General features: G+C 44.3%; 1 protein-coding gene across 11 annotated transcripts in view; it reads right to left on the bottom strand.

Moving 5' to 3' along the window:
* Positions 1-16,972, bottom strand: part of LOC115407882 (uncharacterized) — a 90,033-nt gene that overhangs the window by 59,128 nt on the left and 13,933 nt on the right. For 7 of the 11 annotated variants that reach the window (XM_030118436.1, XM_030118447.1, XM_030118441.1 and 4 more), the window contains exons 3-10: positions 12,808-12,894; positions 12,581-12,667; positions 10,727-10,813; positions 10,500-10,586; positions 8,646-8,732; positions 8,419-8,505; positions 6,563-6,649; positions 6,336-6,422 (exon numbers count right to left, since the gene is read on the bottom strand). In XM_030118436.1, coding sequence (XP_029974296.1) covers positions 6,336-6,422; positions 6,563-6,649; positions 8,419-8,505; positions 8,646-8,732; positions 10,500-10,586; positions 10,727-10,813; positions 12,581-12,667; positions 12,808-12,894 — 696 coding nt within the window. Of the gene's footprint in view, positions 1-6,335; positions 6,423-6,562; positions 6,650-8,254; positions 8,290-8,418; positions 8,506-8,645; positions 8,733-10,499; positions 10,587-10,726; positions 10,814-12,580; positions 12,668-12,807; positions 12,895-16,972 lie in introns of those variants that run through there. The other 4 variants (XM_030118442.1, XM_030118438.1, XM_030118444.1 and 1 more) reach the window with 4 other exon arrangements.

Below are 16,972 nucleotides of genomic sequence, written 5' to 3'. Positions count from 1 at the left end.
CGTGTAGCCATTTTAACCCCGGTTATTTTCAGTAGTATATAACATTCCGATGCTCCTGAACGCACCATCCGCAAGCATCAGAGACGCAAACAGACGTCCACGAGGATTTAAAAAAAACAAAACAAAAAAGTGCGGCTGTTCTAAATGTGCGTCTGTTCCAGTGGAAGCTCCGCACAGAGCAGCTCTGTCTTCTGCAGCACCTGTGGTGAGTTTGAAAACTTGGTTGCTAGTTTAACCCTGTGATTATCCCAGGTTATAGACTTTATGCAAGAGGCGGTAGTCTGTTTTGAAATGTGGATATGCCCTGAAGAACTTTACTGTCAACATGCTAACAGCAACATTTTGAGGCTGTTTGGCCTCATTCTAGTCTCAGCTAATGTTCATCATCAACATACTTTTCGTCCCCGGGGGACCTGCTGCTTTTGATTAAAAGGAAATGCGAGTTTTATTGAAAGATGTGAATAGGGATGAATTTCATATTTTTATTTTTGAACTGTAATGAAGAAGAATGCATCAAAGATGCTTTATTTCATTAAGGAAACACAATTTATTTTAAGATAGGTTTAAATGTGCACACTTCAGTGAAGACTGTTTTTTTGGTTCACAGCTCACTGGACATTTAACACTGAACATAGAAAACAGAGCTAAACATACTCAGACACTGTCTTTTGTCCCCAACAGAACTGCAGCTGTGAGGACTGGAAGTCCTACAGGTCACCACCAGTCATCTTTTTTATAAAGACACCAGCAGAAAGGAAAACACTCGGGCAACAATAGCTGAAGTTATTGGCGTGAGTGGTGAGTAAATTGTAACGATATAAAGTGCCTGATCAAACATTTTTACATGGAGATAGTCATGGAAACATAACCCCACACATGCGCTGAGCGCATGTCTGGTCAAAAGGCGGAGTGCTGTGGCGCAGCCACACCGCATCAGGTGGGCGCGCCCGCTCCGCTTCGTTCTATTTTTCACGCGAGCCGCGAGCGCCGGGAGCGCCATATGTCAAGCTGGATCAAGCAGATCGGACCAGACAGGAAGTCGGAAACAGAAAAGGCAAGAGAATCCGGTCAATTTTCAAAATGTAACAAATTAAATAACGATTAGTTACAGACGGTGTTGCTCGTCCGTCTATAATTTGTCACTTGGGTCTAATCACAAGACAGATGGACACACAAACAGACATACGCATGCATGCACCCAAACACACACACACACACACACACACACACACACACACACACACACACACACACACACACACACACACACTGCGACAGACATTCACGTGATGCAGAAAAAAAGAGGACAGGAGGAGAAAAAGTCTCTCCACAGGTCACCAAAACACACACATCCATACTGGCAGAGCGAGACAGAGGGAACAGGGAACAAACGTGAAAACCGAGAGCTGACGGAGCCAGCCGAGTACAGCCGTTGTGTGACCAGCGCGGAGAGCGCAGGCAGCAGATACGCCTCCAGTGCGAACAGCCAAGCGCCAGCGCCTCCGCTACGCTTCCGCGTCCAGTGCGTTCCCGGCGTGAGACTGCTCTCCACTTCACAAGAGAACACTGAACCACCAGCAGGAGCCGGACCAGGGTCTGACCAGGGTCTCCACTGGGACCTCCAGCAAGAACCAGGGTCTCCTGATCAAATAAGTACACTTTGCACTTCCATTGTAACTAGTAACCTGTAACCTGGGAGATAACCGGACTATTATTTTATTGTTTCTTTCTTTCTTTCTTTCTTTGTGCAGACGTCACCTCTTCAGTCACCAGTTCTGTCAGCTTTGTTCACTTCTGTTGAACTCTGCTCCTGGACAAATAAAATAATGGAAAACACTCCTGAGACTGATGGTTCTCTGTGTCTGACACACCTTGGATGTTCAGTAATGTTTGTTCTTGTGTCGATGGTGCAGTTAGTATTTTAATATATTTCTTTAATGGGTCCAGAGCATCTTTACCAGGGCAGAGACATGTCAGTATGTGTAGATCTGGTACATTAGCTTGATCAGTCTAAAGCTATCTGAGGACGTCTGATGGTGATTCTTTGGATTAACAGACTGCCTCCTCCGATGTCGGTTGCTTTTCTTTTTGAAATGTTGAAATGTTGATTTGTGATTAGGTCTTTCCTCAGATTTTATAAATGAAAGAAGGAAACAGAGTGACTGGCCGTACGCAGGTTGTACAGGAGGCAGTGAACAGCACAGCAGAATTAAAAATTCCATGAAACACCAGAGAGCAGGAGAGGAAGAGGTCATACCATAACCTGGAATATCCACTCATGGCAGAGTTTTGCTCCAATAATTAAAGCTAATAATAATAATAATAATGATGATAATAAATTTTTCCAGCCTCCCAGCAACAAAGGTCAGACAATAAGGCTTCATGTTGTTCTTCCTCTGCTGATTCACCAGGTTTTTGTGACAAAGTTGACAAAGAGTCATCAGGCAGACTGATCATTGGTGTTTCTGTTGTGAACTGCCTAACTGTGTTTTTGTAATTTTTCCATTTACTCCTGGAGTTGCTTTGTGTAAAATGTTCGATTTGAGAGGAAATGCATAGTTAGGCTTGAAGCCGAGATTCGTCCAGTCACAGATATAATGTTCTGGTAACAGCCTGTGTTCTAATGTAACTCCAACTGTCCTCCCGAGGTTTATTCTTTTATTCTGGAAATGCTTTGACCTTATTCCTATTTGTGATGAATATAGTTAAGTGGTTTGTTTCTGTGCTGTCCCTGAGCTGTAAATCCTCTTGACAAGTAGCTTATGTATCTGACATGTAGCTGATTTCAACATGAAGTTCAGCATTGTTGGGTTTGTAACTCACATAAAAGTTTGAGGCCAGAGGATTTTATTAAAAACATGACAATCACCTACAATGTGAAATAATTCTCTAAGCATCTCAATCAATCAATCACTTTATTTTTGTATAGCCCAGTATCACAACAACAGTTGCCTCAGAGGGCTTCAAGGCAGCCACACCAAAAGTAAAATCAGTTATAGTCATCATCTCAAGCACTTCTCAAAAGCAGTGGTGACTGGTCATTGGGGGCAGGTGGAGCACAGCACCTTTATGTTGTGTTTGACAGATATGGTGAAAATACCCAATCTACAAGCTCGCTTCTCAAAAAGAGTATCGAGATCTCAGTTCAAAATTTCCTTAACAGTGCCTCCCCAGTTTTTTTTTTTTTTTTTTTTTTTTTTTAATGACTTGTTTAGGACTCGAGGAAAAAAGTTTAGGACTTGGACTCGACTCGGGACTCGACTGTCTTGACTTGGGACTCGACTCAGGACTTGACTGTCAGGACTCGGGACTTGACTCGGGACTCGAGTGCAAAGACTTGAGACTCGACTTTGACTTGCAAAACAAGGACTTGGTCCCACCTCTGAGTACTACTGTCTTCTTCAAGACAAATTGCCATCACTGAATCCAGACAAAAGTTTGTGCCCTGACAACCTGTAGCGCCGTGCTGCTGCGATGCTTTGATGGACATTTCACTTCCAGGCTGCCTTTTCCACAACAGGAACGGTAAGTGAGCCCAACCGGGTCTGAACCGGGTCCAGCTTGTCTCCATACAGTCCATCGCCTTTCTGTTTTGGTCCATTTCTACTTGTATTTAATTCTGTCTTGTTGCAGCACAGTACATGATCATTTACTGTAAACACTGTAAACGTGAACGCGCACAGCGCCACCTCCTGTTGTGGCATGCAAATTACACAACACTGGCAGTTGTGAATAAATCCTAAGTCCTGCGGATGCGAATCAGGAAGGTGCAAAATCACTGCCAAAAGTCACGTGACGCTGTGGAGCCAATAGTTTCTCCAACCCGCAGAAAAGTTTCTCCAACCCGCGGAATTTTTTCTCCAACCCGCAGAATTGTTTTTTGTACTCGGAAAAAAAAAAATTAATCTTGAAAGATTGTATTTTGCACTTAAAGAATATTTTAATGTAAGTGCATATATATATATATATTTTTTAATTTGTGGAACGTTTTTTTGATGGACAAACCTAAGTGCATTAGTTGTGAATGACATTTTGCTTTTGCAAAACACACTGTGTTTGTGTGTGAATCATCGGCTGTGAATAAAACACGTTTTTTGTGTTGGAGAGGTTTTGGCATTAATTTCACTCCATACACACTGCCGAGAATTTTTGTTTGTTTGTTTAAATCCGAGGCGGAATGAGCAGCAGCTGCTTCTCTCCAGCCAGAGGAGCCGCTACTGGCTAGGGCCCCGAGCTGAAGGGGGTCCTGAGGAACGGCTGACATCAGTCAATTTCAATGACAAATTTAAGGCGCTACACTAGACGCTGCAACGACAACGTGTCGAAAATCCCCCGCATGGGGCCCTTTTGCGAGTACTCCCCGGTGAGTTGCTAGAAGGGGGCCGGCGGAGAAGACGGCGGATATCAGCAACACAACTTGAAACCCCCCGGACACATTACAATGACACGTCTGGAACCTACCTAATGGGGCCCCACTACTACCCGGCTTGCATCAGCGTACAGTCAGTGTTGCTAAACACACTTTCTTTGGGTTAGGATAGAGCGTCTCGCTGTCGTTGTCGACATGTTTAGTTCACTCGTGACGCTCGCTAACTGGGAGCCACGCTAGCTAGGAGCCGTGCGGCTACCGCTGCTCTGCTGTGTTTACATGTGAGGGGAGGGGGAGAGGATGGGGGGCTGCAGGAGGGAGACGAAGCAGGGCGGAAGAACAGGAGCGGATTTTGAAAATACACTTCAACACGTTTCAAGTGGCACTAGATCCTCTATACGATATTATCATGTGCGCATTTTGAACACGATATTTAAATTTAATTTTTTTAATACCACGATTATCGTCAATACTGGTTTAACGCGACAGCCCTATCAGGAACTGAATGAATATATATTTTAAAATGGTACTATTGAGTTTTTATTACAGAATACTTACACTGACCTTTTTTAAAATCCTGCACCTGAAAAATAGGAAAAAAGTAAAACTAATAAAAACTAAAACGAAATGCTTTCTCAAAAATAAGAACTAATGAAAACTAAAAAAAAATGCTCTAAAAACTAACTAAAACTAACTAAATTGGGGAAAAAAAGTCAAAACTAACTAAAACTAAACTAAAATGAAAAATCCAAAACTATTACCACCTTGCGCTAAACCGATAAACTGCTAAAAGATTTAGCTGAAGCTAACAATAACCGCTAACTGCTAACGCCTGGTTCACAGAGGACGCGCCACGCGTGGAAGCGGCAGTGCCGCACACCGAGTTTCGGATCGGCGCCCCTGTTAACCTACCTGACGGTTCTTAGGCGCGGGGAGCAGCTGGCGCTCTGCAGCGCGCCCGCTCTGCTCCGAGCTCTCAGCGCTCTGAGCCCCGAGCACCGAGAGCGCATACGGGAATATTTGTTGACATCGCACCATGACGCAAGCACGTACGTGAGTCATTTCAATACCCCCATAATCTTGAGTTCCGGGGCTTTCTAACAGTTTTGGAATCAATTCAATCGGACATACGGATCGGGAGTTATATACATTACAAAATCCATGTGTTTTCGAAACAATTTTCGGCGTTTTTTAGCGGCAGAGAAGAGACTTCATTACTTTGCACAGTAGGAAACTCGTACGAGAAGCGTTCAAGTACCCTCGGAAACCAGATTCGCTAATGTGTAAATTTAGCGGAAGCTAATTAGTCCGCAAATGTTTTTCACAGTTAGCAGAACAGCTAATCCACGAACGAAAATGTTAGCTTCGCTAATTAGCGGACTGCGCCCACCACTGGTTGAACATAACATCCTACTACCGAGACTACAATACCAGGACTTATCCTAACTCCCACATTAAACAGGTCTGCAGGGTCTCCTTCTTTCAACTGCATAATATTTCTAAAATTAGGAACATGTTGACTCAAAGCGATGCTGAGAAATTAGTCCATGCATTTGTTACGTCCAGAGTAGACTGCAGTCATTCCGTGACCAGGGGGCCCCAACAACTGCCTAAAGAGTCTCCAACTGATTCAAAACGTTGCAGCAAGAGTTCTGACAAGAACCAGCAGGAGAGATCACATCAGCGCAATATGAGCTTCTCTTCACTGGCTTCCTGTTAAATTGAGAATACAATTTAAAATCCTCCTCTTAATTTTAACCGAGAAAGCTCTGAACAACCAGGCCCCATCATCTCTTAACGACCTGTTAGTCCTACATTGCCCCAGGAGAACGCTTCGTTCTCAGAGTGTTGGCCTGCTGGAGGTTCCTCGGTTCTCTTAAAGTAGAACAGGAGGCCAAGCTTTCAGCCATCAAGCTCCTGTCATGTGCAACCAGCTCCCACTGCAAACTCCTCTTCAGTGTCTTACCTCAGCTCTTCATTTCCCAAATCTGGAGGTTCTTCTTCGGACCAGTCACTTCTTGCTGTGTGGTCACTGTATGCAGGTGAGAGTGGTCTGCAAAGTTAAAGTGAAAAGTAGTGAATATTTTCCTTTATGATCATGATTTTATGTATGTACATTCAAACATACATTGAATAGGCATTACATTGTTTCCCTTCATCAGAGCTAGAACATCTCACTCTTCACTGTCTTACCTTGACTGATCATTTCCAAAGTTCAAAGGTCTGTCTTTAGACCAGTCACTCCTCAGTGAAGCAGTGCTGAATGCAGATGAAGATGGTCTATACAGTCAACCACAAACAGCAAAGAGAAGAACACACAGCGTAAAACTATGAGCATATTTTGGGGATTTAAAGCAGAAACGTGTTTATATGATTAGATACAGCATGCAGAGCATCCCCAACATCTTCACAGTTGTTGGGGATCAGGGGTATCACCCAGAAGCTGTTCATTTGCCATGACTGCTGTGTGTGCACGCACACAGTGGGGGGGGGTCAGCACTGCTAACGGCTAACAAATTAAGGGTAGGCCCTCAGACCAGGGCCTAACCAGAGAGGACCCTGGCATCCAGCATCCAGGCTTTCCCACCAAGGACCGCAAGAACAGGCCAGAGGAGCACCGCCTCTACTCTCACAAACTGTTCTTTGAGACATCCACAGGCCAAGCGACCAGTTCCTTCAGATTGAAGCAGGATCGCCGGCCTCCAGGATTAAGCGCATGGCAGACTGACCGACCAAGCCAAGCACCAGTCAACCTCAGCATCTGACTGCCACCCAGAACAACCAAGCTTTCTTTCTAATACTACAGCCAGACTGACAAAACATCACAGCTGTGTCCAACCTCAGATCACTTTAACCTTAAGCAGTCATGGTTTTGTGAACTTTTTTTGAAGACAAAATTATAACTACTAGAGATAAAATTGAAAGCACTCTCCCCAAAGTGGTCACAGACCCATCAACCACATCCTCAGATCTGTCAGTAGAACCTGACTCACAACTAGCCAGCAACCATCCTGTAGAACTCTCTGAATTCTCCTGAATTGTGGCCTCATCTAAACCTACAACTTGTACATTGGATCCACTCCCAACTAAACAGTTTAAAGACATTTTCCCACTGATCAGTACATCAATATTAGATCACATCAACCTATCTTTAGTAACAGGCTATGTTCCACAGGCCTTTAAGGTTTTTGTTATTAAGCCTCTCCTCAAAAAGCCCACCCTTGATCCAGGTGATCCAAGTTACAGGCCAATATCCAAACTTCCCTTTATTTCTAAAATCCGAGCGAAAGCTGTTGCAAGTCAGCTTTGTGACCATTTATATAATAATGACCTATTTGAGTCTTTTCAGTCAGGTTTCAGAGCTCATCACAGCACAGAGACAGCTCTGGCAGAAGTCACTCATGATCTTCTCACAGCCTCAGATAGAGGACTGGTGTCTGTTCTGGTCCTCTCAGATCTCAGTGCCGCATTCAATACTGTTGAACATAACATCCTACTACCGAGACTACAATACCAGGACTTATCCTAACTCCCACATCAAACAGGTCTGCAGGGTCTCCTTCTTTCAACTGCATAATATTTCTAAAATTAGGAACATGCTGACTCAAAGCGATGCTGAGAAATTAGTCCATGCATTTGTTACGTCCAGAGTAGACTGCAGTCATTCCGTGACCAGGGGGCCCCAACAACTGCCTAAAGAGTCTCCAACTGATTCAAAACGTTGCAGCAAGAGTTCTGACAAGAACCAGCAGGAGAGATCACATCAGCGCAATATGAGCTTCTCTTCACTGGCTTCCTGTTAAATTGAGAATACAATTTAAAATCATCCTCTTCATTTTAACCTATAAAGCTCTGAACAACAAGGCCCCATCATCTCTTAACGACCTGTTAGTCCTACATTGCCCCAGGAGAATGCGTCGTTCTCAGAGTGTTGGCCTGCTGGAGGTTCCTCGGTTCTCTAAAAGTAGAACAGGAGGCCAAGCTTTCAGCCATCAAGCTCCTGTCATGTGCAACCAGCTCCCACTGCAAACTCCTCTTCAGTGTCTTACCTCAGCTCGTCATTTCCTAAATCTGGAGGTTCTTCTTCGGACCGGTCACTTCTTGCTGTGTGGTCACTGTATGCAGGTGAGAGTGGTCTGCAAAGTTAAAGTGAAAAGTAGAGAATATTTTCCTTTATGATAATGATTTTATGTATGTACATTCAAACATACATTGAATAGGCATTACATTGTTTCTCTTCATCAGAGCTAGAACATCTCGCTCTTCACTGTCTTACCTTGACTGATCATTTCCAAAGTTCAAAGGTCTGTCTTTAGACCAGTCACTCCTCAGTGAAGCAGTGCTGAATGCAGGTGAAGATGGTCTATACAGTCAACCACAAACAGCAAAGAGAAGAACACACAGCGTAAAACTATGAGCATATTTTGGGGATTTAAAGCAGAAACGTGTTTATATGATTAGATACAGCATGCAGAGCATCCCCTACATCTTCACAGTTGTTGGGGATCAGGGGTATCACCCAGAAGCTGTTCATTTGCCATGACTGCTGTGTGTGCACGCACACAGCGGGGGGGTCAGCACTGCTAACGGCTAACAAATTAAGGGTAGGCCCTCAGACCAGGGCCTAACCAGAGAGGACCCTGGCATCCAGCATCCAGGCTTTCCCACCAAGGACCGCAAGAACAGGCCAGAGGAGCACCGCCTCTACTCTCACAAACTGTTCTTTGAGACATCCACAGGCCAAGCGACCAGTTCCTTCAGATTGAAGCAGGATCGCCGGCCTCCAGGATTAAGCGCATGGCAGACTGACCGACCAAGCCAAGCACCAGTCAACCTCAGCATCTGACTGCCACCCAGAACAACCAAGCTTTCTTTCAAATACTACAGCCAGACTGACAAAACATCACAGCTGTGTCCAACCTCAGATCACTTTAACCTTAAGCAGTCATGGTTTTGTGAACTTTTTTTGAAGACAAAATTATAACTACTAGAGATAAAATTGAAAGCACTCTCCCCAAAGTGGTCACAGACCCATCAACCACATCCTCAGATCTGTCAGTAGAACCTGACTCACAACTAGCCAGCAACCATCCTGTAGAACTCTCTGAGTTCTCCTGAATTGTGGCCTCATCTAAACCTACAACTTGTACATTGGATCCAATCCCAACTAAACAGTTAAAAGACATTTTCCCACTGATCAGTACATCAATATTAGATCACATCAACCTATCTTTAGTAACAGGCTACGTTCCACAGGCCTTTAAGGTTTTTGTTATTAAGCCTCTCCTCAAAAAGCCCACCCTTGATCCAGGTGATCCAAGTTACAGGCCAATATCCAAACTTCCCTTTATTTCTAAAATCCGAGCGAAAGCTGTTGCAAGTCAGCTTTGTGACCATTTATATAATAATGACCTATTTGAGTCTTTTCAGTCAGGTTTCAGAGCTCATCACAGCACAGAGACAGCTCTGGCAGAAGTCACTCATGATCTTCTCACAGCCTCAGATAGAGGACTGGTGTCTGTTCTGGTCCTCTCAGATCTCAGTGCCGCATTCAATACTGTTGAACATAACATCCTACTACCGAGACTACAATACCAGGACTTATCCTAACTCCCACATCAAACAGGTCTGCAGGGTCTCCTTCTTTCAACTGCATAATATTTCTAAAATTAGGAACATGTTGACTCAAAGCGATGCTGAGAAATTAGTCCATGCATTTGTTACGTCCAGAGTAGACTGCAGTCATTCCGTGACCAGGTTGCCCCAACAACTGCCTAAAGAGTCTCCAACTGATTCAAAACGTTGCAGCAAGAGTTCTGACAAGAACCAGCAGGAGAGATCACATCAGCGCAATATGAGCTTCTCTTCACTGGCTTCCTGTTAAATTGAGAATACAATTTAAAATCATCCTTTTCATTTTAACCTGTAAAGCTCTGAACAACAAGGCCCCATCATCTCTTAACGACCTGTTAGTCCTACATTGCCCCAGGAGAATGCGTCGTTCTCAGAGTGTTGGCCTGCTGGAGGTTCCTCGGTTCTCTTAAAGTAGAACAGGAGGCCAAGCTTTCAGCCATCAAGCTCCTGTCATGTGGAACCAGCTCCCACTGCAAACTCCTCTTCAGTGTCTTACCTCAGCTCGTCATTTCCTAAATCTGGAGGTTCTTCTTCGGACCGGTCACTTCTTGCTGTGTGGTCACTGTATGCAGGTGAGAGTGGTCTGCAAAGTTAAAGTGAAAAGTAGAGAATATTTTCCTTTATGATAATGATTTTATGTATGTACATTCAAACATACATTGAATAGGCATTACATTGTTTCTCTTCATCAGAGCTAGAACATCTCGCTCTTCACTGTCTTACCTTGACTGATCATTTCCAAAGTTCAAAGGTCTGTCTTTAGACCAGTCACTCCTCAGTGAAGCAGTGCTGAATGCAGGTGAAGATGGTCTATACAGTCAACCACAAACAGCAAAGAGAAGAACACACAGCGTAAAACTATGAGCATATTTTGGGGATTTAAAGCAGAAACGTGTTTATATGATTAGATACAGCATGCAGAGCATCCCCAACATCTTCACAGTTGTTGGGGATCAGGGGTATCACCCAGAAGCTGTTCATTTGCCATGACTGCTGTGTGTGCACGCACACAGCGGGGGGGTCAGCACTGCTAACGGCTAACAAATTAAGGGTAGGCCCTCAGACCAGGGCCTAACCAGAGAGGACCCTGGCATCCAGCATCCAGGCTTTCCCACCAAGGACCGCAAGAACAGGCCAGAGGAGCACCGCCTCTACTCTCACAAACTGTTCTTTGAGACATCCACAGGCCAAGCGACCAGTTCCTTCAGATTGAAGCAGGATCGCCGGCCTCCAGGATTAAGCGCATGGCAGACTGACCGACCAAGCCAAGCACCAGTCAACCTCAGCATCTGACTGCCACCCAGAACAACCAAGCTTTCTTTCAAATACTACAGCCAGACTGACAAAACATCACAGCTGTGTCCAACCTCAGATCACTTTAACCTTAAGCAGTCATGGTTTTGTGAACTTTTTTTGAAGACAAAATTATAACTACTAGAGATAAAATTGAAAGCATTCTCCCCAAAGTGGTCACAGACCCATCAACCACATCCTCAGATCTGTCAGTAGAACCTGACTCACAACTAGCCAGCAACCATCCTGTAGAACTCTCTGAATTCTCCTGAATTGTGGCCTCATCTAAACCTACAACTTGTACATTGGATCCAATCCCAACTAAACAGTTAAAAGTCATTTTCCCACTGATCAGTACATCAATATTAGATCACATCAACCTATCTTTAGTAACAGGCTACGTTCCACAGGCCTTTAAGGTTTTTGTTATTAAGCCTCTCCTCAAAAAGCCCACCCTTGATCCAGGTGATCCAAGTTACAGGCCAATATCCAAACTTCCCTTTATTTCTAAAATCCGAGCGAAAGCTGTTGCAAGTCAGCTTTGTGACCATTTATATAATAATGACCTATTTGAGTCTTTTCAGTCAGGTTTCAGAGCTCATCACAGCACAGAGACAGCTCAGGCAGAAGTCACTCATGATCTTCTCACAGCCTCAGATAGAGGACTGGTGTCTGTTCTGGTCCTCTCAGATCTCAGGGCCGCATTCAATACTGTTGAACATAACATCCTACTACAGAGACTACAATACCAGGACTTATCCTAACTCCCACATCAAACAGGTCTGCAGGGTCTCCTTCTTTCAACTGCATAATATTTCTAAAATTAGGAACATGTTGACTCAAAGCGATGCTGAGAAATTAGTCCATGCATTTGTTACGTCCAGAGTAGACTACAGTCATTCCGTGACCAGGGGGCCCCAACAACTGCCTAAAGAGTCTCCAACTGATTCAAAACGTTGCAGCAAGAGTTCTGACAAGAACCAGCAGGAGAGATCACATCAGCGCAATATGAGCTTCTCTTCACTGGCTTCCTGTTAAATTGAGAATACAATTTAAAATCATCCTCTTCATTTTAACCTGTAAAGCTCTGAACAACAAGGCCCAATCATCTCTTAACGACCTGTTAGTCCTACATTGCCCCAGGAGAATGCGTCGTTCTCAGAGTGTTGGCCTGCTGGAGGTTCCTCGGTTCTCTAAAAGTAGAACAGGAGGCCAAGCTTTCAGCCATCAAGCTCCTGTCATGTGGAACCAGCTCCCACTGCAAACTCCTCTTCAGTGTCTTACCTCAGCTCGTCATTTCCTAAATCTGGAGGTTCTTCTTCGGACCAGTCACTTCTTGCTGTGTGGTCACTGTATGCAGGTGAGAGTGGTCTGCAAAGTTAAAGTGAAAAGTAGAGAATATTTTCCTTTATGATAATGATTTTATGTATGTACATTCAAACATACATTGAATAGGCATTACATTGTTTCTCTTCATCAGAGCTAGAACATCTCACTCTTCACTGTCTTACCTTGACTGATCATTTCCAAAGTTCAAAGGTCTGTCTTTAGACCAGTCACTCCTCAGTGAAGCAGTGCTGGATGCAGGTGAAGATGGTCTATACAGTCAACCACAAACAGCAAAGAGAAGAACACACAGCGTAAAACTATGAGCATATTTTGGGGATTTAAAGCAGAAACGTGTTTATATGATTACATACAGCATGCAGAGCATCCCCAACATCTTCACAGTTGTTGGGGATCAGGGGTATCACCCAGAAGCTGTTCATTTGCCATGACTGCTGTGTGTGCACGCACACAGCGGGGGGGTCAGCACTGCTAACGGCTAACAAATTAAGGGTAGGCCCTCAGACCAGGGCCTACCAGAGAGGACCCTGGCATCCAGCATCCAGGCTTTCCCACCAAGGACCGCAAGAACAGGCCAGAGGAGCACCGCCTCTACTCTCACAAACTGTTCTTTGAGACATCCACAGGCCAAGCGACCAGTTCCTTCAGCCTGAAGCAGGATGTCCGGCCTCCAGCCATAAGCACATGGCAGACTGACCGACCAAGCCAAGCACCAGTCAGCCCCAGCGTCTAACTGCCACCCAGGCCCAGGATCCACTCCTCCAGCCCATGACAAGGACACCGCGGAAGAACCGCGGCAGGAACGGTTTTCCAACACCTCCACCTTCTACCGCCGCACAGCAACAGTCAACGTTAGCAGGGACCTGCTAACAGGAGACAGAGAGCACCACCTGGCAGCCCCGAGCAGCTGGCCAGCACCGAGCGGCTCTTCCTCCAAAGACAATGGAACGTGGGAACTATCTGGGCTTTAGCATAGACTGATTTTGCCAAGCGTAGAACTGCTTGCTTTCATGATGTGTGGATTTAATTGAGATTGTTTTCCCGTTTGGATGAACTGAGGATAAGTTAACAGTCTGTAAGCTAATGATCACTTCGCTTCACCCAACGGCGGGACGCATTTGAAGTTCGAGTTGAGCTTCAAAGCCCACCTCTGACCTCTCTCAATGTTGTGTTCCGATGACTTGACCGTATTCTGAAAACCCTAAGAGGACACGCCACCCAGCCTCTTGGAGATACGGCAGAAAGACCCAAAGACACTCAAAGATGACAAGATGACTCTATAAAGCATACATTTCTTTCAAACATTTCTCTTCTGTTTGAAGTGAACATTTTCTGATAAATAATAGCTCACAACATGCTTCACAGAAAAGAAGAGAGGCATGCCACTGCTGATGTGGAATAATGCTTTGTTTTCAAAGTTCTCAGGAACACAGTGTGAAGGCCGCTCTGTTTTGTCTGAAGTCACTTGGAAACAGCGTCTGCTAGTCTCGTGAGATCTAGCTATATGACCTGGGATGGCCGGAAGTCATGCCAGAGTCGGGTTGGATTATCTCCGGAGCAACAGCCTTGCTCTCAATCAGCTGATTTGTGTGTGCTTCCTCTGCAATCCTCAATAAATCCTCCTTGTGCAGCGTCAACACCTTGACTCGTCATCTTTGGCTCTGATTCACCAAAAATTCCACAACAGTTTGGGGGCTCGTCCGGGATCTAAATACAACATAAACGAGGTAAGTGCAAATGTTTCCTCTGTTAAATATTTAACTCAGGAAGTAATGCCTTACCTGTGGGGATGTTTGACTAGATAAAAGAACTATTTCATAGTTGATTGGAATTGTAAAAGCAAATTTCTAAACATAAAGAGCCAAAGATGTCCCTAAATTTTTGATTGATTCTTATCAATCAATTGCTAATGATTAGTAACAATTGGGTTGTAATAATAATTTAATTCTAACTTGGAACTGTGGCTGAGAGAGCTTAGGAAGAGTTTCTAGACTTGGAGTCTGGACGGCCCTGGGGCCACTGGCGTGGGAGGGCTGAGTCCCTGAAGCGACTTTGTTTTCACTCGGATTGGATCCGATCCGAGATTGACGCACCGCAGAGCTTGGGGGGTATCTTAATATAGCCTCTTCACCAGGGCGGGCCTGGTGCATGTAACAGAAGGGTTGATGATTTCCCTAACGGGCTGACCTGCACTGTTGCAACTGTGGGTGGCGTCGCGTGTGGAAGTTTCTACTGGTGAAACTTTTTGAAAACTGGGTGAGTGTGATTCTGCAGGTCACACCTCACGACTCTGACTCTCTCTTTCACGTTAAAAGAAAAGGGGGTAAATAAAGAAGAAGGTCATGATGCTGGGAGGTTGTTCAGGTTTGTAGAGGACATGTGTTGCTGTTTGTGTTGCTGTTTTGTGTGCAGTTATTGTTTGTGCTAAACGTAGGAAAAGAAGAGACAGGAAGTAGAACAGCACGGCGTGGTCTGATCCCGTTGAAAGTTTTCAGCAACTATTCGATAAGTTCACACCGGTCGGGGTGGTCGGCAGGACCAAGATATTGGAATGTTTAGAAGAGTCACCAACTACGGCCCGAGCGATGATTTCTGGCTGGTTATGCAGACAACCGAGTGATCTGAGAACACCGAGAGAATTAAAGTTTACTTTAATGCATGGTGGTTTTGATTTGCTGGTTCTGTGTAAAACACGGATTGCGACTCCTCACTCGTGCCACAAAACCGGTTGTTGAAGAGAAGTGTGAGGATAGAAATGCTGAAGAGAGAGAGGCAGGCAAAGAGAGAGAGAAAGAAATAGAGAGAGGCAGAGAGAGAGACAGAGGTAGAGAGCGATAGAGTGAGAGATAGACAGAGAGAGAAAGACAGGCAGAGTGAGAGAGGCAGAGAGAGAGAAAGACAGAGAGGTGGAGTGAAGTGAAGAGATGAAGAGTTTGATGAACAGGGAGGAAGAACAGGAAGTTAAGAAAAATAAGCAGGGATTTAACCAAAGGGAAGGTTTTCAACCTGTTTGTTTTGTTTTGTCTGCTTTTTACATGTTTAAAATAAGGAATCCATCAATGAGTCAACAAATTTGCTTGTTGAACATGTAATCTACTCCACTATTTTTAACCTCAAGTCTACTGAGGACACCCAAGATTTGAATTTATATTCAAATTTTTCAATCTAATAGCCTGTCTGATCACGGCGGGGTTGATTAATCTATGATGTGATTGATGATTGGTTCTCTGAGAGAGATTCACTCTGCAATCTTAAAAATTAATCTAAAAATCGAATTCATCTGCAGATTAAACCAAAATAAAGGAAAAACAGTCACCTTTTCCTAAAGAGAGGGAATACAATAGAAATAGATTCCTGCTGACATCTACATTTGGTCACAAGACAAGCTGTCTTGGCATAGTTTATCATTATTCCTCTGAGGAACAAACTTTGAATGCAATATTTTATCAGAAGAATCAAATAAGATGTCTGCTACTGACAACACAAATCATCCATTGGTTAAAAGTAACAATACTTTGAGCAGTTTGTCTAGAGACATGCTTTGCACTCATAAGTATTTTCTGATACTGGTACTTTTACGGGTCATTGAGCATTAATCAATGTAGCAGTATTTGTACTTCAGTGCTAAATTTTCAGAAACCTCTGCCTCTGGAAATTTGTCAAAATAAGTTTCTTTTCTTTTCCATCTTCAGTAGGTGGGCAGAGGCCAGAAGTTCCACCTGTGAACTGTTTCCTGGATAATGCTGTAGAGCATGTGATTCAGGCCTGTTTGAGAGAAAACTGATTTCTCCAAGACTGCCAGCTGTGTGCAGGGTCAGAGGTCACTGCTTGAGCCATTGACAGGTTTGAGGATGGTTCCCTGAGGTCAAACTCTCAGGATGATTATTTATGATTGTGTTAAAGAGAAAAGACAGCCTGAATTTGCTGAATTTGAGAGGCAGTCTATTTTCTTTGACAAAATTTCCACACTATTTTAAACCCTCCAAAGTGAGCTGAAAAAAGCAGTTCTTTCAGTGGTTCTTATCAGACTGCTGAGGAGCCAAGGACCATGAACAGAAAACAATCCAGAGAAAATATCAGCACTAGTGAGAGAATGAGGACGAAGGTCCACCAGTCACATTGTTTGATAGACAAATATGATAATATACTAATATGTTTTTCTCTTTTGAGTGTTTGTTTTGTTATAAAGTCCTGTACAGGCACTCGCCGCTCCGATCCACAGCCCCGATCCTCACGGCCAACCACGTTGCGCCAGCCAACCGGGAGGGAGAAGCTCTGTCAGCGGCGGGAAGTGCAGACACACACACACAGGAGTGACGAAACTCAGAT

The sequence above is a fragment of the Salarias fasciatus genome, chromosome 20 (genome assembly GCF_902148845.1).
Source record: "Salarias fasciatus chromosome 20, fSalaFa1.1, whole genome shotgun sequence".
In the NCBI taxonomy this organism is placed as follows: Eukaryota; Metazoa; Chordata; class Actinopteri; order Blenniiformes; family Blenniidae; genus Salarias; species Salarias fasciatus.
This window is presented reverse-complemented; position numbering and strand designations above follow the sequence as displayed.